We start from the raw sequence: 21,830 nt of genomic DNA, 5'->3' as shown, positions 1-21,830 counted from the left end.
TTAAAGCATGGATGAAAATCTGTTTATTTAAAAAAAAATCAGTGCTGCCGTGAGATGCTTGAGAGACTCTCACTCCCCTTTCACACTGTCATGTTTTGGGTTCTGTTTTCCTTGTGTGTCTCCCTTGGTCTTGTTTAAGTGTGATCCTGCCCTTCCTCGTGTGATCCAATCAGTGCCCTCAGCCACTTGTGTCTTGCCCCAGGTGTGTCTTGTTGTGTCGTTAGTCTGTGTATTTAGTCTGCTGCCTCCCCTCTGTCTGTGTCGGGTCATTGTTGTATTTCCCCCTGTGATGCTGCCCGTTTTGCCTTGTTGTTTTCTCCATGTTATGTTTTTCCGTGCAATTTAGAGCTCAGCTCGCCTTTTGTTTTGAAGAAATTAAAATCTTTTTTTTTGATCGAACCTCTGCCTCCTTGCCCTGTCTTCCCGCATTTGGGTCCTCAAGCTCCCCCTTCTTGACAGAAAACAAGACACACGTGGCTGAGGGCACTGATTGGATCACACGAGGAAGGGCAGGATCACACTTAAACAAGACCAAGGGAGACACACAAGGAAAACAGAACCCAAAACATGACACACACCAACATCTGAACATGCATTTATTTTTGATCATCAAATAAAAACAAAACAAGTCTGTCTGTGGGGGGAAAAAAGTTATCACATTGACCAAATAAATACTGTGAGAGGGGCTTTTTCCTCTGTGTGTGTGTGTGTGTGTGTGTGTGTGTGTGTGTGTGTGTGTGTGTGTGTGTGTGTGTGTGTGTGTGTGTGTGTGTGCACGCGCGCGCGCGCGTGTGCGTGATAAAGAACAACTTGAACTTTGAGAGATTCCTGAACCTGAACCTGAACAACTTGAATGTCTGCTTGGCTGATGTGACTCTTCTTGGACGCCATTTCGGGAGGGGGGCGGCACACCTACATTTGTCACTGAACAAAACACTCGGAGGCAGATGCAAGCGGACAAAAGCAGACTTTTTCCAGCTACTTGAAAGTGAGCGTTACATTTTTGGACTGAGACGTGTCTCCACAAGGACCATGTCTAGTAACGTTGAGGAGAATCTCCGATGTCCAGAGTGTTTGCGAGTCTTGAAAGAGAAAGATCGTGTGGTATTGCGATGTCGTCACAGCTTCTGTCGCGAGTGCGTGCAGCAGCGGAAGGAGCAGAAAGAAGATCGATGGTGTCCAGTCTGCCGGGCGAAGTCTCGCTCGCTTGATGCGCCGCCCAACTTTGCCCTGAAGGATGTTTGCAAGGTCTACGAAGGAAGCTCGCCGTTGTCGGGGGATATCCACAGCATGGTGGAAATAAAATACGACCAACCGCCACTCCAGGAAGTCCTGCAGTCTGCAGATCCCAAACTGGACGTTTACAACGAGATAAAAGATAAATGGCAAAAAAATCGGAACTACATCAAGATGCAGAGGGAGCAAATTGAAAGCAAGATTAAGAAGGGTTTTGAAGAGCTTCGTCTCTTCCTGCAGGTTGAGGAGGAGGCCAGGTTGGCTGCCGTGAGGGAGGATGAGCAGAAGAAGAGTCAGATGATGGAGGAGGAGATCGAGGCTCTTGACAGAAAGATGGCCGCTCTCGCAAACGCGACCAGAAGCACAGAGGAGCTGCTGAGATCCGAGCCAGCTTCCCCCATGAAGGACTGCAAGTATGAGATTGGCAGACTCCCAGAGCTGACCGACAACCCGGTGCCGATCCCACGGAGAACTCTGCTGGACGAAGCCAAGCACGTGGGCAACCTCAAGTTCAGGGTGTGGAAGCGAATGAAGCAGGTGGTCTCCCATCCCGTCAGCCTGGACCCAAACACGGCCGCTCCAGGACTGAGTCTGTCTGAAGAGGATATCCACAGCATGGTGGAAATAGAATACGACCAACCGCAACGCCAGGAAGTCCTGCAGTCTGCAGATCCCAAACTGGACGTTTGCAGCGAGATAAAAGATAAATGGCAAACAAATGACAGGGTGTGGGAGCGAATGGAAACAATTAGTTTAATATCCTGTCCTCCTATACTCGCCCGCCAGCCTAGACCCAGACTCGCCCGCCCCATGGTGAGGATGTCTGAAGAAACAATTCGTTTCCCATCCCGTCCTCCTAGACCCATACACGCCCACTCCATGGTGAGGATGTCTAAAAGGAAAGATAGACCACAAAAATATGACAGCGTGCGGAAGCGAATGAAGCAGCTGGAGGTCTCCTGTCCCGTCAGCCCGGAACCAAACACGGCCGCTCCAGGACCGAGTCTGCCTGAAGGTCAGACCAGTGTGAGTCGTCAAGATGGACAGCAACGTCCAACGAATCCTTAAAGGTTCAAGTGGAAGGCGGTGTTGGGTTCTGCTTTGGCACACAACCTGGCAAGTGGGCGTGGCTTACGTGAACCCTTGCTTGCCGGATTGCATGCGACAATGGACCATTGGATTTTGTGAGGGCAAATACAAAATACTTTCATCCCAATATGGATCCTGGAATCCATCGGTAGGACTGCAGAGGATCCGAGTTCACGTAGACACTCAAAAAAGGTCAATTTTATTCTCGGATGCGCTTACAAGCGCACAATTATACAAAAGAAAGAAGCATTCTGATTGGCCACGTTTTTCTGACAACATGAATCCTTACTTTTATACCACGGATAAAAGTCCTCTGAAAATAATAGCGATTCCACCTGCCGCTACGACGCAGTTAATGATGACGTTGGAAGTGTTTTCACTTCAAGAATTGTCTTACAGAAAGCAACACTTGAAATTAAAGTTGCAAGGGGTTAAGTTTAGGGAATGGGGGGGGGGGTGTCAAATGAAATGAAATATGGTATGTGATTTTGTATGAGATTTTGGGATGTTTATTTGGCATAAATAGACCTGTTAAGAACTGTAACCATTTTTAAATTAATCACAGTTTAAGACAAATTTCTAAACAAAAATGTCAATTTGTGAATTGTCTGCACACGCGTGTTGTTTTCTTCGGTGTACAAAATCTTTCGTGACTCAGATGATGATTTTGTTGTATGCAATGTTCACCACTAGGGGGCACACACTTGCCATCCATAACAATTCACCTTGAGCTGGCTTATGTATTGCACAATGAGTGTAACTCAACGCAGAGAATGTTTGAACTACATTTGAGAGTTGAAGTTTGTTCCGGGCTGACGACAAGCAGGCCCGGATGTGAGGAAAACCTTCTGAATCCGGCAAAGGATATGGCCTTGAACCCGTGACCTTTTCCTCCAAGGTTAGCGAAAGGCGCGTTGAAAATGTTTTGTTTAAAGATACATAACATAATGTCATGTTATGTTAGTTGTGACTTTATTTTTTTGTAAACAATACATGAGAAACATCTGAAAAAAAGGAACTAAAGAAATACATTCATCGTTGGTATAAGAATTATGAATCCTAACATAGGCAAGCGGAGTCCCACCAGGCTCTGATTGCGTCACGGCACCTTCCCGTCCGTCTTCAAGTCGCACAGCGAGAACAAACTTGTCCACTTCATGACTTCTTTCGATTGACACGCGGCACCGATCGTTTAGGGTGAAGACATTTGTCAATTTTTATTGATACCAGCCTTACATGTTGTTGTTGTGGCTTTGCCTTCAAAAGCATGCATTTCCTCTGTACAGACTTGCGAAAGAAAAGGACGTGCCGTTCATCTTTCAGGGTGCTGACGGGGGGGGGGGGGGGGGGGGGGCATCGTTAAGTGATTAATAAATAAATATCTGATTTGAATGTATGTGTAACTCAAGGCGAGTCATCGTAACACGTAATATTGCCACAATACATCATCAAGTAAATAAATATACTGTACATAATCACGGAAATTTCACGTGCATGACGTCAGTGGACATAATAAATGTCTTGATCATGAAACATCATCCATGTGAGAATTTCAGCCATCACAGTGTGGGAATATCATCAACGTAAACAGAATTTCCAAAAGTGCTCATAGAAGATAAATATGATGGAAATTCACAACATACGTGACGTGTGTGGAATTATACACGCGCGCGCACACACACGCGCGCGCTCGTCATGTATAGCAACGCATACACTTTTTGGAATATTGTTGTGATTTGGTCATTCAGTGCCTGGATGAAAGATACGTTTGCACCTGCACATTACGTAGGAAACCGACCGACCGACCGACCGACCGACCGACTGCCGCCACGCCACCTCTTCCTGGTTCCTGGTGAGGTCACTTCCTGTTCCTGTTGGCAATCAGCAGGTCGATTTGTCTGGTCGTTCTCACACCGTGGAAATTAGTTTGACTTCGGAAGCGCTACACACAAACACACAGGAAATCAAAAGAGTTCAATGTAAATGAGTCAAGGTAACAAAAGACAAAAACAAAAAAATGAATGCTACTACTGCTAATGCAATTTACGTAAAAGAAAAAGATGGAAAATGATACCAAAATAAATACAATTGTTGAAACTTTTGTGCCCAGAAAGCATCTGAATCGCAAATGAGGTTAAAATCATCAACAATGGAACACGCATTTGTAATGTGAGATATGCAAAATTATTCGTTTTATTTTGATAACATAAGAAGTCACTCTCATTTTTTAATTGCAGGATTTATCATGAATTCAATGTTGACTTTTTCACGTTACTTTTATGATCAAAGGTTAAATGTAGACATGATCATTTTTTTCCCATTTTTATTTTTTTATTTTTTACAAAAAATCAATTATCATAATGTTCACTGTAATAAATTAATTTAAAAATAGAGAGATAATTAAATAGATCAATGTGATTTAATTGACCAACAGTCCCCAAAAGATATTCACTTTTAGTCACGTAAAATATCAAAGGGTCCGATTCAACAACGGCGCAGGTCGTACAGAAAAAATCATCAAAGAGCCTTCAAAACATTTCCAGCCATAATAATAACAACAACAATAAGAAAAATGGTAAAAATGCAAAACATATTTAAGTGCTGACTTGATATGAAGACAAGAAGCAAAAGTTGCTCACCTGCCAGCAAACCGGGATGCCGGATCATACTCGTCCGCTGCTGCCTGCCCGCACAAACGCAAACGGGGAGAAAGGTGAGGCCAACGCAATCAATCGAGCCATCAATCAATCAATCAATCGGCAAGAATGACGGAGGTCAGAACGCAGTGACAGTCAACGTATGCAGACGACAAGAACCGCTGAGCCCAAAACGTTCTTGACATGTTTGGACATTTCCGTTTTCCTGAATGGTGGAAAAGAGCTCGGCATAGGACAAAATCATCCCTGCTTATTTTTGTGGCTTTCTTTGGTCCGTGTTTGCCGGAAGGAATTCATCAGGCGGGTGTTGAGCTCGTCAGGAAAGCGCGGAGGTGCGCGCGCCAAGCGTGCGCTTGCATAAGCGTCTTTGTCGGCCGCTGACGCGTGTCACCGTGCGCTCCTACGCACCTGATAACAAACCCCCCCCCCCCCCCACCCCCACCACACGCCCCCCCCCCCCCACCCTCAAGCCTTGATGTAACTCTGCTGAAGCGGCAAACTAAAGTCAAGCACTCCAAGCTCTGATTGGTTGCCAAAAGTCAGCTGACATGTTTTGAACGGCCTAAATTCATCTCGTATGTTCCCACGTCAACCTTTCGCTGTCCTGATCACGTGACACGATTTCTTGGTGTGACATTGTGAGGTTTTTTTTCTGCTGACATGACGCGACGGCGCGTGTTTTGCACCTGCGAGAAGCCCGGCGCGGTGGCGCCGTAGGGGCGCGGCTGCCTGGCCAGCGGGTGGACGTGGTAGTCGGCGAAGGTGACGGCGGCGGCGACGGCGGCGGCGGCGGCGTCTCGGTCCAGAAGGTTTCCCGTGCTGCTGCTCTTCCCAGGATGGAGGCTGCGCACAAACAGACGTCAGACTTTCACTGCTGGCACGTAGCGAGCGTTATGCGACGCACAACACGTCACACACGTGATCTTAAAAACATGCTGTCATTTTTACCCCGTGTATTTTATTATTATTATTATTTGATACATTGGTAATTTCTTGCAATGTTGAGCGCTTGTTGCCTGCGAGTTTGCTTGTTTGTTAACTGTGAGTTTTCCATTTTTGTAGGTTAAAAAATATGGAAAATAAAGAGTTACAAAAACAAAACAAAAAAACATGTCACATGACACCAAACAGTTTTATATCAGGGAGGCTTCATTCCGAAAATCACACTTATTCAAATTCATGTCAGATTGGACTCAAATGGCGTACTTGTGAACAGGAAGTCGGCTGTCGGCGTCTCCGTCATCCTCCGCGATGACGCGCGTGTACGAGAAGGGGAACCAGCCTCGCCTGAGGAGGTCAAGAGGTTAGCGTCAGGCCGGCGTGTGCCAGTGTGTGTGTGTGTGTGTGTGTGTGTGTGTGTGTGTGTGTGTGTGTGTGTGTGTGTGTGTGTGTGTGTGCGGGCGGGCAGGTGGGCGGACTAACTCACATGCGCGTCTTCTCGTTCTCGCCGTAGTGCCAGCCGTCGCGTGCCTCGGGCACCAGCAGCGTGACGGCGTCGCCTTGCTGGAAGCTGAGCAGCGTGCTGTTGTCGCCGGCGGCGTGCGAGAAGAGAGCCCGCACCCGCGCCGTCCGCACGCCGCGCTCCTTCCTTTCCAGGCCCGCCGCCATTGAACTGGAACGCGGCAGCGTGCGAGGCTCCGCTGCCGGCCGCAAGAAAAACGCACGTCACGCTTCACATGGCTCGTTTGACGCCACGTCTCGTGGCGTCACGTGTTTCTCGTGTCATGTGACTTGAAACATGTTGGATTTGTTTGTCGTGTGATGACTTACCCAGCGAGGTTTTGCTCTTGGCGGGCGCCGGCCTTCGTATGGGCAACGTGTTGGAGTAGGCGGTCTTGCCTTGCGGTGGCACCGCCGCCACTTTGGACTCGGGCCACTGCTGGTAGTGTTCGGCGCCGACTTCCATCAGCCTCTGCGGCCACGCGTGACAAACACGGTCAGCAAATTCACATCATAAAAAACTTAAAGGAAGGAAACTCGCAGGTCACTTAATTAGGGAAACTAACTAACTAACTGACTAATGAGTAGTAGGTTAGTGTCTCTAATAACTAACAAGGCGAGTAGTAAGTTAATTAGTGTCCCTAGTCAATTACGGACACTAACTAACTAACTAACTAGAAAGTAGTAAGTTAGTGTCCCTTATCAGTTACGGACACTAACTAACTAACTAGAAAGTAGTAAATTAGTGTCCCTAATCAGTTACGGACACTAACTAACTAACTAGAAAGTAGTAAGTTCGTGTCCCTAATCAGTTAGGGACATTAACTAACTAATGAGTAGTAGGTTAGTGTCTCTAATAACTAACAAGGCGAGTAGTAAGTTAATTAGTGTCCCTCGTCAATTATGGACACTAACTAACTAACTAGAAAGTAGTAAGTTAGTGTCCCTAATCAGTTACGGACACTAACTAACTAGAAAGTAGTAAGTTTGTGTCCCTAATCAGTTAGGGACATTAACTAACTAACTAACTAATGAGTAGTAGGTTAATGTCTCTAATAACTAGCAAGGCAAGTAGTATGTTAATTAGTCTCTAGTTAATTAGGGACAATAACTAACCAACTTACTAACTAATTAACTAACTAGAAATTATTAAGTATGTGTCCCTAATGAGTTAGGGACATTAACTACCTAACTAATTAGTAGTCCGTTAGTTAGTGTCCCTAATCAAGCGACCAGTGAGTGGACTTGAACTCAGGCACCTGCGGGCCGCCGCCGCTTCGTAGCGCCGCCAGTTGCGGAGGTCCGGCCAGAGTTTTGGCGCCCGCGTCTGGCATGGCGCCGCTCATCTGCAACAGAGCAAACATTTGCGTTTAAACGGCCGCTCGCTCCGACACAAACAGACACGCACACGCACACAGAGGATTTCCCGTCAGACTGGTCGCCATGACAACGCCGTCTCCTCCAGATCGGGAAAGACTTGAGAGTTACATCATCGCCTTGTGTACTTCCTGTCTCCATCTCAGCGTCGCCCGCCCACGCGCGCTCGCACACGCGAACACCAAAAGTAGGTCAGCATGCCGGGCCACCCCAAACGGAAGTTTGGGCTGTGAAACTTCACGCCCGCCTCCCGTTTCAGCGCTGAAGCCCACCCGGACGACTTCCAACAAGGGGAGACCAGTCTCGCTCAATCGCAGGGCACATATAGAGACTGACGGGCGACCATTCATTCTGAACCCTAACACACGCTTGAACGCATCATTTGGCAGTCAACCGACAATTGGAAACCCTCATTTGCGATCCTTACTTTTTGGAAGACAAACTCTAACCTTATCATCTTATCAAACTGTCATTTGACCGAAAAGCCTCACTTGGAACCCTAATTGAAAACCTTAACAGAAGCTTGAAACCCAAACCCTCACTTAAGAGCCTAACATGGACTTGGTGCCCTAATTAACCAAGCAACCCTAATGCAAACCCCTAACTTGAGTTTGAAACCAATTTGAACCCAAAACGTTTGGCTTGAAACCTTTCCTTCCAATCCTGACCCGGTTTGAAACCCGACTTTGAAATCATATGCTTCGCAGGTCACAGGTTTGAAACTTGACCTGAGGGCAACGTGGAGGAAGGTATGCTTTATGAGGGATGGAAAAAGTTCCTGGATGTCGTTACGCAACAGGAAATGTGTCACGTAACAGCGAGTGGCGCTCGAGTGTGAGACGGCGCCACTCACGGCCCACGCACGCACGCACACGCACACACTATTTTATATAAGGCACCAATCAGCAAGATCACGACGCACTGTTTTGCAACACCCGCGCGCCTCCTTTGCATACTCATTAGCATATTCCAATTGGAATTTGCATAGCTACGCTATGTCGACAGGCAACCCTGTCCATCGTTCGTCTACGTGTGACCTGACATTAAAATGGCGACCAGTGGGCGTTTTTTGCGGCCGCGTGCCACCGACCTGCACGTCCTTGTCGCCGTACTTGACCAGCGTCTTCCCGCTCTGACTTTTGCGCCGCAGCTTCTTGAGTTCGTTCTGGCACTTCTCCAAACTCTCGCCTTTGCTCCTGTGCTCCGTCTGGTACTTCTTGAGCGCCGCCTGCGGGGGCAGCAGAGCGCCGGTCAGTCGGCGGCCGACACAAACGGAGCGCCAAATGCTTACGTTGAGGTAGCGAGCGTCCATCTGCACTTTCTTCTCCAGCTCGGTCAGCAGCTCGTTGTGGAACGACTTCAGCTGCAAACAAACACAAAATGCAGCCAACTCCGATCAATCAACTCCGATCAATCAACTCCGATCAATCAAGCTAATATTGCTAATGCCAAACAAATACAGAAAATTGCTACTTCAAAATGAATGCGAGATCATTTCACAAGAAAGTTAGAATGATTTTCAATTCCAATTTTAATTCACCCCCCCCCCCCCCCCATGTATTCATTTAACTCAGGCACTGCCATTGACAGCTATAGACGTCAAAAATTCATTAGCTTAAAACTTTTTTTCCACTTTTGTTAACAAGAGTATGAAAACCTAGAAAAAAATTCTCGTGCATTTAGAACAGATATAAAATTTGTGATTAATCGTGACTTAACTATTGAAGTCATGTGATTAATTACAATTGAAAATTTTAATCGCCTGAAGCCCCTAATTTTTAATCATCTTTTCATTTCTTTTTTCAGAAAAAAAAAGATTATTAAAAAAAATGCCTAGATTTTCATACTCTAGTTAACAAAAGTGGGGAAAAAAAATGTTAAACTAATAGAAATACTTTTTGACGTTTATAGGCGTCAATGGCAGTGAATGACTTAAAGGCCACATTTTTTGTTTAGTTTTATTTTATTTTAATGGCTGCCGCATGCGCTCACCATCTCCTCCAGCTGGACCTGGATCCGTCGGTGGACTTCGGCCATCTGGAACAGAACCTCCCCTGCGGGCCACAAAAACGCCATCAGGCCACATTTGCGGCGGGAAACCTCGGCGACGGCATGCGGGGGAGAAGATGCGAGAGATGACTCGGGGGGGAGGTGGTGTGGGGGGGGGGGGGGGCTCAGTGTTCGGCCGGAGGAGGAGGAGGGTCGATGGAAGAAAAGAGGAAGAGGAGGTGAAAGCAGGATGCGGAGCAGGAGGAAGATGAGGACAAATGTGCAAACCAATCAAAAATGATGATGACAAATAATCCACACAGTGCAGCATGACGCATGCGTGTGCGTGTGCGTGTGCGTGTGTTACCTACATGCTGTTTCTTCTGAAATGCGTTGCAAAAAACACAAAAAACATTTTTTTTAGAAAAAAATATTTCTTCCCACTTTCTACTCCAGTTGACACGAAAGGCGACGTGACGCGTGACAGCAAGTTTTCACGTCATCACAACGGCGACTTTCACGTCATCGTCATCGCATGAGTGCAACCTGTAAGTCGCACCTGCGGGAATGCATGAGAGTCACGCCTTCTTTTGATGTTTGCTCACACGTGCAACTGGAAAAAGTCGCACGATGGGATGACATCGGGATGACCTCTCATATACATGACCCGAATGCTCTCAGGCGCGTTATTCAAGCACTCTCACACATTGCTGACATTTCATTTCCGTTCATGTACGCAACTGAAATGCTCTCACACACACATTTTGGACATCTTTTTTAATATGAGAGCAAATGCGACGGGGGTGACGAGCAGCAGCCCCGATCTTTGTCTTCTTCTCGCCACGAAAACGCTGGCGAGGCTGCCAGCCATCTTTTGCCAGTGACGTCACTAGCGGATGTTTCCGGCTCCTTATACGGTCAACGAGGGGAAGCGGAACTGCGGGAGCTTCCCGCTCTGCCTGCCCCTCCCCTGCGCGACCATATTTGGCGGGCCCGGCGACGGAAGACCCGACGCTTGCAGCCGTCCATCTTCCTCCTCCTCCTCCTCCTCCTCCTCCTCCTCCTGGTCCAGAGGAGCGCCACTCGTCTATTTTTAGCGGCCAGCGCGTTCAGCGAGCGGGGGCGAAGGCAGACGCGCCGAAGATGAGGACGCGGGAACGAGGGGGGGCGGGAACGAGGGGGGCGGGAACGCCGTTCACATTCACTCAGTCGCCATCACGCATGACAACACTGAATGGCGCGCACACGTAATGGCAAAATGAAGTGGTGGCTTCCCCCATTCTAAAGGTTGCAAATGTCATCAACCCCTTCCCCCCAAAAACCACAACAACAAAATGATAGCTTGCTAATATGCGTCTTGTAATAAGTTGGATTGAGTACAAAGAATTCCCCCCGTGACAACAACATGGCGGCTGTTATGGACCAAACCAGCAACTGAATCCGATTGAATTGATGTTTTGGCGTCAATTCGAAAACCATGAAATAAAAAGGCTTTTTGAAATCCCAATCATGGATGAAATAATCCACAGATGAGCGGACTTTTTCAAATCATGGTTCCTTGCGGGCCGAAAATGCTTTCAAAGGCGGGTGCGGGAACGCTGGCGCCGCCGGCATTGGAAGGTGTGAGAAGCGCAAATGTCCGACTCCAGCCAGCACAAGGACTCACCGAGCTCCTTGGCGCCTTGGCTGTCGCTCGCCACTTCGCCCATCCGCACCAGAGCGTGGAAGTAACCCTTTGCCGCGGACGTGACACCTGCAAACACGCAATATGGAAAACGTCCACATCCGTCATATCCCGATCCAGGCCCGGGTCCGGCTACTAGTACGCCGCGTGTCCCAAACCAGAGGACGAGTCGGCGCACTAGTACAAATGTGTCTCGCTCGTCAGGTTCTTTGAGCCCGCTAGGCTATCCGCATGAAGTCATAAATGCTATCAAAGCGGTTAGCGCGGCAGGTAGCATGCTAATGCTACGACAAAAGGCTAAGCACACTTCACGTGTATTCAACTCCATTTTGCAATTCAGCATTTAGAGAAATTTGCTTGAAACCTTTATTATTATTTGAAAAAATTAATTAGAATCATTTATATATATATATATATATTGTTTCTTTATATTATTATTTGTTATTATGTAAAAGTTTGAGTTGCCATCAAGTTTGGTTTTATTCTTGTCAAGTTTGAGCTCATAATATTTTTGTAAAAAAAAAAATTTTTCATGGAATATTATGACCTAATTGGGGTTTTATTTGAAGGTTACTCACTCTTGGCATACTTCATAATTCTTATTATATTCTGACTTTAGTCTTGATAATGCAGATTTTTTTTCTCTTGAAATATCTCCTCCCTGTAAAGTTTGGGGTTATTTTTGTTTCATTTTTTTCTCTCTCGTTCTATTTGGACTTTTTTCATGCCAACTATTTGTTTGTTTTTTTCCTCCTCAACTTGATTCTTGGGATGACTTTGTTCCTCTTTCAACTCCCGGAAAAACTTTTCTTGTTCTTGGCTGGCCAAGCTAGCGACAAAAACATCCGACGTTCCCAAAATGGAGACGGCCGAGGAGCTCAGCGAAAACAAAACATCAGCTGTCAATCAAAACGGGAGGCGGCGGCGGGCGGCGAGCGGGCGGCTCGGAGGCGTGCGACACCAACGGATTTGCAAAAGAAGATTAACGCAAACGCGAGATGCTGCGAACGCTCCGACGAGACCCGACGGACAAGCGTGACCTTCGTCCGCCACGTTTTTCTACCTAACGGCTTTTAGAGTTGAAAGGGCAACGCATGCTAATTGCGCAACTCACGCGATTTGCATGTTTTGATGCAAAAAGTCCGTTTGAGTCGACCAACAAAGTCACTCACGATTGCCAGTGAACGCTTCAAATTTCAAATCATCAACAACTTTTTGTCAACAAGAATTTAAACACGTTTCAGTACGGGAGACAATTACAAGTAGAAGAACAAGACGGCATGAAAAAATGGCGAAATATATGTTAGATGCGATCCATTTTGTTCAACTTTGTTTTTACTTGTTATGGCTGAAATGAGATGAAAATCTTCGAGGCAAAAGCTGTTGTCAAAACCAAAAGTGACAACGTCGCCATCTACTGGCATCTGTCAATCGTTGTGGTGGTTGTAGAAACCTGGAGTTGAGAACGCTCCCACGCCGGTGAATGACATCATCGTGAAACGGTTCATTAAAGAAAAAAATGACAAAATAAATGTTTTTTATTTTTGGGGGGAAAGTCAATCTGATGCTAATGATGCTAACCGTTATTTTGCCGGAAAAACGCCCATCATCGAATGACACTTATGATCGTCCTGCCCTTAGTTGTGATGGCTGCCGAAGTCGCCGTCGCCTAAAATGGCCGCCCGACATCCAAACGGCCGCCATTCCGCGCTTCCTGCTCCCGTTTCCCAATTCTCACGACGCCGTCTGTCCTACTTGCCGGCGTATGCGAGTCTTTTGTCACACGCACTCATGTGCACACACACACACACACACACACACACACAGGGATTTGTTTTACTATCTTGGTGGGGCCATCTCATACCCATAATGCATTTCTTAGCCCCTCCCCCTCACCCCAACCATCAAAAATGATTGCCTACCCCTTTTCCTTACCCAAAGCAATTCAAACCTAAACTCTTAAACCAAGTCTTGACACTCAAAAAGAGGTCTTAACTTGCGGGGCGCAGCAAAATGGCCCCACATGGACGGGTGGGCCCCACAAGTCTGTGAAATCCCAAAATGTTGGCCTCACTATGAAACACACACACACGCACGCACGCACATGAGATTTCTGGGCCCCCCGCGAACGTCCCTACCAACTTCCTGCTGAAGTATTGTGAGCTGTAAAGCATTTTGTTGTGGTTTGGTCTAAAGTGACAGCTGAAAACGCGTTTGGAGATTTCCTCTGTGATTGCTTAGGGTGGCTTAGCGCTCATGACAAAACACACGCACACACACATGAAAGAAAGCCGAAGAAGTGATGCAACAGGACATTGGACAAGTTGACACAGACGGACGGATGGACAGGGAGACGCCCCCCCCCCCTCCCGACCCCCCGCCCACTTGCCGACGGTACTCACTGGTCAGCGCCTTCTCGTAGCTTTTCCCCATGGCCACGAAGTTCCTCAGGCACGGGTTGAACTGCTCCATGATGGACTGCGGCGACAACACGCGTGCGCAAGTTAGGCAGGCAGAAACAAAATCTCCTCAGCAAGCTTTACTGGGCCGCGCACGCACGCACGCACGCACGCACGCACGCACGCACGGTAGGAGGGGCTGCGCGAGCGTGCGACCTTGCCCAATCACCCGCCGCGCCTGCTAATTAATTTGCGCCTGCTGCTGGATATCGCCAGTCACGTGACTGGCGAGCGCAGCACGACGTCAAGTCGTCCACATTCGTCTGTTATTTGGACGAGGCGGACTTTTTTTTTTTTTTTTCTACATATCTAATCTAATTCTAGCCTTAAACCTAATTTGAGATTCAGCTCTCGGACTCAGTCCAGTTCTTGTGTTGGTCCTCCACCTCAAGCTAATTCCAATTGCGTACCTGATAGATTTAGTTCTCGTTCCGTTCCAGATCGAGTCCCGGCACTCGGGCTTGTCCTAATTGCAGTCCTGGAACTGTTGCTAGGTTTAGGCTTGCGACAAGGTCTAGGGTCTAGTCCTAGGACTTGGACTAATTCTACACAAGATGTAGGTCTCCAACTCGATCTAATACTAGTCCTGGATCTTATGCAAGATTTAGTCCCAGCCTTGGTTTTGTTCTCTGGACTCGTCCTATTTTAGGGACTATCGTCCTACCACGAGTTCCACTTGAAAATCTAGTCCTAAAACCAAATCATCTTCATATAATATATACTTTTTTTCTTGTATTCGGATTATTCCTCTTATTCGAACCTACTGTAGTTCTGCGTCTACGTGAAATTCTAGTCCTGAATCTAATGTTAGACTTAGTACTACTGTAGATCCTTGTCTAGGACTTAATCTTATTTGTAATTCTAGTACGACACATCTCGATCTAATTCTCGCTCTGGACCTCGACTAGTTTTAGGTCGAGTTTAAAGTCCAGTGCTTGTGCAAGTTCTATTCTGTTTCAAACGGAAGATTTCTTTTCTCGTCCTCGGTCTGGTTCCGTCGCGTCTTATTTCTCGAGCTCGCACTGCAACTACGTTGAATTTTAGTCCTGGACCTTTTGTTGGGTTTCGTCTCGATATGAGAAGAACCTCAAGCAGAAACTCATGATGGAACTGGACCGGAGCTCGTTCTCGCTGTAAGACTACGTCGCCTGTCCTATAGCTGCTCTCGGTCTAGGATTTGATGAAGATCTAGATGGAGGTCCCCCCCCCCCCCCCCCGCTGGATTTCTGGACTGAGAAAAACCGCAAACGTTGTGGTGACATGCAAAGAAAACAACAAAAGTAGGACGAAGCGACGTGTGCGGGAATCGAATCTTATGTAAGGAGCGACGTGCGTGCGTGTGTGTATGCACATGTGTACGTGCGTGCGTGCGCGCGCGCGTGCGTGTGCGTGATGAGTCAGCGCTTACATAAAGATCAGCAGGTTGGCATCATGTTGGGTTGCAAATTGCTGCAGCGCCAAGTGGCGCCGCCACAAGCCGGTTGGGGGGGGGGGCAGTTGGCACAATGTGAGAGTGAGGACGTTTGCTTTTCATCTTCTCAAAGTTGAAGTCAATTTAAGTGTGTGTGCGTGTGTGCGTGCGTGTGCGTGTGCGTGTGTGCGGCATGCTGGGATTTCGAGTGGCACTGCGAGGGAGCGCAGATGCTGTTTGTCTGTTTGTCTTTCTGTCACAACAACAATAACAACCTCCACCAGCGCACAAAACTCCCTACACACTGGCCGGGCCCTCCTCCTCCTCCTCCTCTTCCTCCTCCTCCTCTTCCTCCTCATCATCATCATCACGATTCAGTGGGTCAGCCTACACGCACACGCGCAGCATGAGTCATGGAAAAGTGTGCACGTTTGCATCTCTGCCGGCCACCAAACTGACAGCAGAAAGGTCGCGAGGTCACACACACACAAGAACACGCAACTCAAAACGCATCTCCATGAAGCTCCACCCACTCGACGGCAGACATCAACTCGGGTCCAAACGGTTCCAAACTATTGGATGTGTCCAAATTGCTGGTCCGTCCCAATGGAAAGAATTTGCCTGCATGAAAGGGGGGGGGGGGCTAACAATGCCGCTGGCGTTTGTGCTGCCAACTTGACCTTCGACCCCCATTGCTGCAGGTGTGTCCAAATCAATTTCCCCCCGTTTACGCTCCCCTCAGGCGGACGTTACCTCGATTTCGCATTTTTGATGAACTTTACCACAGAGAGCAAAAGCAACACTCGATCCAGCTCATAATTGAGTCCGAAAACTACGACTATTAGTTCAGTCCTTGTACAAGACTCCTACTAGTCCTGAGACCAAGTCCTGCATCTAGATTTTAATCTAGTCCTGAATCTAACTGTTGATCTTTGTCTATTACTTGGACTAGTCCTGTTTTTAGTTCTGGTATGGACTACATCTCTGGATCTCATGCCAGCTCTGGACCTGGTCTAGATTTAGGTGTGGATCTACTGTAAATCTGGTACTTTTGTTTGTCCTATTTGAACTGATTTGTCATTTGAATTCTGGTCTTAGATCAAGTTCCGTTCCAGATCAAGCCCTGCTATTTGGGCTACAGTGTGGTTCTTAGAACGAGGACCGCTCTCTCCGATTGCGGTCCTCGTGCGAGGTTTAGGTTTGCGACTCGGTCTAGGGTCTGGTCCTAGGAGTTGTGGGGGTGGGAGTCTGAGTTTCATTATTTTTGCCTTCTGTTGTAAAAGAAATGGCAAGAATGAGAGATTTCGTTTGGTGACCATTTTAGAAATGCAATAAACAATTGTCCATTATGTCAAAATTGATTTGCAACAAATTTAGTTGGAAACTAAAGAAGTCAGAGATGATATTGTAATCTACAAGATTATCAATAATCTCATTTTGCTGGAGATTTTATGACCAAATGAAAAAAAAATAATCCAATGCATATTCAGTTTACGCTAGTGCACCCGAAACTGATGCGGGGGCCGCATTAAGCCCCCACGTCTTGAGTTTGACACCGGTGCCCTAAATAGTCCGCACCACGATTTTGACATCAATTCCAACAACAACAACAAACACCGTCTTTAGATGATAAGCAGATAGACTGTACTAATTTAAGAGGAGCAAAAATCTAATAAAAAATAAAAAAGTCCAACTCACAAAACATATAATAAGATAAAGAACAACTAGAACTGATCAATCATCGATAATCAATCAGGAATGAATGGCGTGCGTGTTACCTTGTAGACGTTCTCGGTGATCCGGTGGACCTCGTCGGTTCTGGACATGTTGTTGGCGGGAAACGGCGTCGCGTTCATGGACCGGCTTGGACGCGTGGCGAGAATTCAGCCGGTGCGTCCTTGTCGTCTTTTATAGGAAAGTCCCGCCGACACCGCACCGGCGAACCCACGCGTGCGCGACCGCACGCGCGCGCGCGTGCACCGCCCCCTTCGCGGACCCTGGGAGAGGCGGACGCTGATGACGTACCAGCCGCTGCCCAGACACGCTAACAAACAGAACCGAATTGCAATTTGGACTGTTCAGATTTTGAAGGCAAAAGGTTCGAGGAAGTCGCGGGTGGCCACATTTTTTTACATTTTCATTTTTTGAATGTGATTTTACGGCGTCAGTCAAAGCGGCGTCGGCGTCGCTGGCCACGCCCACTGCACTGCGTCCCTCGACGAGATGGATGAGGAGCATCGCACCTTTTACGCAACACACACACACACACACACACACACACACAATGCACTCACGTGACACGTGACAGAAACACGCACACACAAGCTGTCAAAGTTACACGAGTCGGCGCCGAAGCAAGCAAACGCGTGAATGGCTGAACTTGACGATGACGTCACAGACCAACATATACAATGCCGGCAAAAAGGTATCAAATACCAAGGTCACCTGAAGGACGCACGTCCACGTCCACATCCACGCGCGTGATTCATGCACCGCCCACTCCCACGCGCGCGTGGCAGTCGCGCCATTCATCATCACCTGAGAAAAACACAAAACGCGCCTATGCTGCACCCTGGAGGTCCAAAACACTACTACAACTTGTAGAACAACAAGCTGCCCTAGTAGACTGCTGCCTGCTACTAGTACAGTCTTTGTCCTCAGTAGCAAGAGAAGTTGGTCAGACTGCATGTTACTAGTGACCCAAAATTGTGAACGAGTTGACCCGCTTACTTGAGTAATGATATGAAGGACTAGTACAATGCCCCCTTGTGGTCAAAACAAACAGCAGCAGAAGACACGTTTGGAAAGCGCATTTTTATTGTAAAACCAATCCACTTAATGAGCTTCTCGCACCAGTTGGACTTTTAGAAAAAATGCTTCCATGAACGTCCATCTTCCAGTCCACTTGTTTTCTTTTAAATTGGCACCACATGCCATTAAAAAGGTTTTGAAGTTAAAAAACAAAATGTCTGTGTACGTATGTGCGTGCGTGCGTCTGGATTTGACCAAACAATAGCGCGGTGAGCCTTTTCGTAAGGACCGCGTCGCGCTCGGCGCTGGAGGTCGTGCAGAAGCCGAAGGTCGTTTGCAGGTGGTCTCCCCGCCGTCACGCCGCCAACATTTCCGCCTTCTTCCGTGGACCGGCGGTCGCTAAAAGGAGACACGGGTCAGTCACGTGCTACGTCATGAAATTCGCATCGCTTGATGTACAAACTTATTTTATTAAAGTTATTAATTAGAGTTGTTGTCTTTCCAAACATAGTTCACGATATGAAAACGTGTCCGCCGTAATTCGGCAGTCGGGACCGAGCGAATGATGACCAAGCGCATTCCTAATCACGACCGAGGATTTCCAATTCCACCATATCAAAAGTCCTGCATGGGTACGAGTGAATCTTTGTTGGTGTTTTTGCGTCGTCCTTCCAGAAGGCGGCGCCGATGACAAACCTGCTTTGTCCTCGGCGGCCTCGGGAGCGTCCGGGAGTTGATGCGAGGGGACGTCGGGAAGCGGCACGTCTCCCTGCGGCAGGTCAACGGAAAAACGGGTTACGCACACGCATCGTCGGCATCGCAATCAGAATTATTAGCCGATGATGATGATGATGAAGATGATGAAGAACCTGCGTGATGGCCTCCAGCTCGGCCAGGACGGCGTCTTCGTCCTCTTGGGAAAATGAGCCAGACAACATCTCGTCGATTTGCTGCACAAAGAAGACGATTACACACACAAAAAAAACATACGTTCATTTATTTGAATTACAAAAAAGTGCTCATATTTCAAGTTGATCATAAATAAAGAGATTTTTCTTTTGATATTTCAAAGGCGGCGCGCCGCGTCCACTCACCCGTTGGTATTCAACGGCGTCGTGCGTATCGTCCAAGATGCGCTCAACTTCTTCGATGGACATCACCTTGCAAGAAAGCAAAAATTGTGGTCTTTCGCCTGATTGGCCTGCAATGACATCATCGGTTATGATGACATCATCGCGGCCCGCTCACCTCGTGCATCTTCTTCAGGCTCTCGTTTCCGACTCGGAGGCCGTCGATGACCTTCTTCTCAATCTGGGCGAATTCCAGGTCCTGAACCTGAAACGTTGCCAAGACAGAAGGTGAGGCTGAGCGAGCGCCACGTTGTTGAGCCGCCGCCGCCGCCGCCGCCGCCGACCCACCATGCGCTCCAAGTTGCTGATCTGGTTGTCGGTCTTGTCCAGCAGTTGCTCCTGGTAGCGCTTCTTCTTCAGCAGGAGCAGCGCTTTGCTGAACATGACAAATGCACGACAAATGTCACTTTACGACTCGGCCAGTATAGAAAAAAAAACCCATCACCATTATTTGTCGTTATATTGAAATCATAAAGCAGATACATAATGAATGACATTCAAACTGACATGGCAACGTAGTCGAATGCAGTTCGCAAATCGCAAAAGCTACAATGAAAAAAAAAAGAAGTTGCTTTTAGTCAGTCACTTGGCTTTATTTTGACCTCTATGCATATTTTAATGAATTTATTGATTTGATAAAGCAGCACATTTGTTTGCATAATCTGGCTTGTGTTCAGGTTACACGTGCGTGCTCAAATTCGGTCAAATTGTCACCGTGGACCAAAAACTGCAAGTCAGCGCGTTTCATAAACAAAATACAACAAATGTACGCTTTCATATTCATCCACGGTTCATTTGTTTTCATATTAGTCTAAGACCAAAACACATCTGATATTGTTTATTTGTAATACACATAAATGTATTGCCTACATGACAAATTGTTTCACAATTAGATTCTTTTTGAAAACGGTTGTGAGCTTCTTATCGCATTTCTAGCCAGCCAGTGTTCCTGGTGCACGTTTCCCAGCGCCACTTACTCTTTCCTGCCATTTTTCAGCAGCTGCTTGGCTAAAAGTCTTTCCTTCTCCAGCTGCAGGTCAATCTTCTTCTGGTACTGCCTCAGTTTATCTCGTTGCTGTTTCAGTTGCTGCAAAGGTGCAAAAACTTCTTGTTAAACGTCTCGAAAGTCTACCAACAGCGATCAAACCGCTTGTACTTCGCCTTCGCGGCAACGTTGATCGAAAATTATTGTTGACAATCAGTTATTTCGCCAAGTGTGATTTTTGGGACTTGCTGCGAATACAAAAAAAACAACAGTTTTCAATGCTAATTTCATGAACTGCATGAACTACAAATGTCCGTACCACATATTTGAAAAAAATTATGCACTGTAAATTCAATCTTGACTGGTCTTGGAAATGAAAGTTCTACCTCATAACGTTGGTCCCATGTCAATTAAATCATGTTTGTTCCGGAAAACAAGTCGAACACATCACAGATTGGCGCAAGAAACAGACAGAAATGGTAAAACGCATTTCGCCGAATTATAAAGCAACAGCAAAAACGTAGTAATATGCAATAAACGTCTCGTGAGAATACTCATGTATGCGCGAACAGTAAGAAAGAAGTCTAAAATGGGGAGTTTCCAAAGCTGCTTCGCGCTCAGCCATAACTTACCAAGACGGCCTTGTCTTGTTCCGTCACTCGACTCTGCTTCTTTTTCACAAACAAATTCCCCATCGTGACAAAGCATCACAGCCGCAACAGGCGGCCGGCCACTAAAATCAGCGTGCGGCACCTTGACACGATCGTTTTGATCGTTTTCCGGCTCCACAAAAAGCAAACTAGCGACGAGGCAGCAAATGCTACCTAGCTAAATGCTAACTTCCGCTACCTGAGGGCCACACCCACAGCCGGAAGTAAGATGGAGGCCGCGCGGGGACAAAACATGACTGAAACGAAAGCGGAAATGGAAACTTTCATACTTTCTATTTCGTCTAAAATAATTAAGATGATAAACACTACATTTTAGATTCATATGGAGGAACAGATGCCTGTACATAAGGGGGGGAAATGACGTGGTCAAAGGGTATGAAGAAGGCGGTATAAATGCCATTGATTTTGATGTTACGAATGGAGTCTTGAAGTTAGAATGGCTGAAATCTTTTGTTACGAATCAGGATTTATTTTGGTTTATTGTTCCTAATGTAATCTTCAAAAAAGTGGGGAGTATTGAATTTCTGTTGCGATGTGACTTTTGAGTGTAGACCGTTACCGGTCAAACTGTCAGATTTTCTACAACAAGCCCTTCTCTATTGGAAATTATTGTAAAAATATTGATTTCCCCCTGACAGAAATTAGAATTTGTTTTGAATGTTTTGTTGCTTTTAGGGATTTTTTTGTATTCACAAATGCAGATATTAAAATCAATCAATAAAAACTCAGGAGATCCACTTGCTGTCGACTGAAAATGACGTCACGAGGAAAACAGGTCATCCGTGATGGTCGTTGTTACCTGAGCCCACTTGGCAGTGTGATGTCATTTCAAGACAAAATGGCCGCCTCAAGACACGGACTACATTTGTGTTGCAGTAGAATGCGCTTACAATGCTTTCCCAAATTTGACAGTTTGTTAAGTATACATTGTCATGAAGAGACGTACTTAGG

The 21,830-nt window shown here is 46.9% G+C and overlaps 3 protein-coding genes across 5 annotated transcripts; 1 reads left to right on the top strand and 2 right to left on the bottom strand.

Moving 5' to 3' along the window:
• The first annotated feature begins 899 nt into the window (after positions 1–899).
• LOC147156239 (E3 ubiquitin-protein ligase TRIM35-like) lies at positions 900–3,648 on the top strand. The gene has a single exon (XM_086064303.1). The coding sequence runs from the start codon at positions 1,033–1,035 to the stop codon at positions 2,302–2,304; it is 1,272 nt and encodes a 423-aa protein (XP_085920429.1). The 5' UTR covers positions 900–1,032; the 3' UTR covers positions 2,305–3,648.
• baiap2b (BAR/IMD domain containing adaptor protein 2b) lies at positions 3,276–17,804 on the bottom strand. 3 transcript variants are annotated; one of them, XM_086064300.1, is made up of 15 exons: positions 17,476–17,804; positions 17,121–17,386; positions 13,875–13,950; positions 11,455–11,541; positions 10,160–10,171; positions 9,792–9,853; positions 9,091–9,162; positions 8,890–9,027; positions 7,682–7,768; positions 6,753–6,894; positions 6,409–6,622; positions 6,189–6,269; positions 5,669–5,825; positions 4,965–5,008; positions 3,276–4,267 (listed from the first exon to the last, which is right to left on the bottom strand). In XM_086064300.1, exons 2-15 carry the CDS (start codon positions 17,196–17,198, stop codon positions 4,234–4,236), a joined length of 1,284 nt encoding a protein of 427 aa, XP_085920426.1. In that variant the 5' UTR covers positions 17,199–17,386; positions 17,476–17,804; the 3' UTR covers positions 3,276–4,233. The 3 variants fall into 3 exon arrangements, with proteins under 3 accessions (XP_085920426.1, XP_085920427.1, XP_085920428.1); XM_086064301.1 differs by lacking the exon at positions 11,455–11,541 and having other exon boundaries at positions 17,121–17,803; XM_086064302.1 differs by lacking the exons at positions 10,160–10,171; positions 11,455–11,541 and having other exon boundaries at positions 17,121–17,801.
• Positions 17,805–18,136: 332 nt separating this feature from the next.
• chmp6b (charged multivesicular body protein 6b) lies at positions 18,137–21,098 on the bottom strand. The gene is made up of 8 exons (XM_086064086.1): positions 20,841–21,098; positions 20,201–20,310; positions 19,512–19,599; positions 19,342–19,428; positions 19,188–19,253; positions 18,963–19,043; positions 18,790–18,862; positions 18,137–18,492 (listed from the first exon to the last, which is right to left on the bottom strand). Exons 1-8 carry the CDS (start codon positions 20,901–20,903, stop codon positions 18,449–18,451), a joined length of 612 nt encoding a protein of 203 aa, XP_085920212.1. The 5' UTR covers positions 20,904–21,098; the 3' UTR covers positions 18,137–18,448.
• Positions 21,099–21,830: the final 732 nt, after the last annotated feature.

The sequence above is a fragment of the Leptonotus elevatus genome, chromosome 20 (genome assembly GCF_054856555.1).
Source record: "Leptonotus elevatus isolate MCC_2025b chromosome 20, RoL_Lele_1.0, whole genome shotgun sequence".
Lineage (NCBI taxonomy): Eukaryota > Metazoa > Chordata > Actinopteri > Syngnathiformes > Syngnathidae > Leptonotus > Leptonotus elevatus.
The sequence above is the reverse complement of the archived record's forward strand: the minus strand, read 5'-3'. Positions and strand labels throughout refer to the sequence as shown.

Bases quoted from the DNA above. Each gene is read 5' to 3' on its own strand.
- LOC147156239 (XM_086064303.1), top strand. From the start codon at position 1,033: ATGTCTAGTAACGTTGAGGAGAATCTCCGATGTCCAGAGTGTTTGCGA.
- chmp6b (XM_086064086.1), bottom strand. From the start codon at position 20,903: ATGGGGAATTTGTTTGTGAAAAAGAAGCAGAGTCGAGTGACGGAACAA. The intron at 20,311-20,840 runs GTAAGTTATGGC...GCACCTTTGCAG, and splicing joins AACAAGACAAGGCCGTCTTG to CAACTGAAACAGCAACGAGA. The intron at 19,254-19,341 runs GTGAGCGGGCCG...CTTTCTTGCAAG, and splicing joins GCCTGAAGAAGATGCACGAG to GTGATGTCCATCGAAGAAGT.
- baiap2b (XM_086064300.1), bottom strand. From the start codon at position 17,198: ATGAACGCGACGCCGTTTCCCGCCAACAACATGTCCAGAACCGACGAG. The intron at 9,163-9,791 runs GTGAGCGCATGC...GTTTGTTTGCAG, and splicing joins AGGTCCAGCTGGAGGAGATG to CTGAAGTCGTTCCACAACGA. The intron at 6,270-6,408 runs GTGAGTTAGTCC...TGACCTCCTCAG, and splicing joins GAGAACGAGAAGACGCGCAT to GCGAGGCTGGTTCCCCTTCT.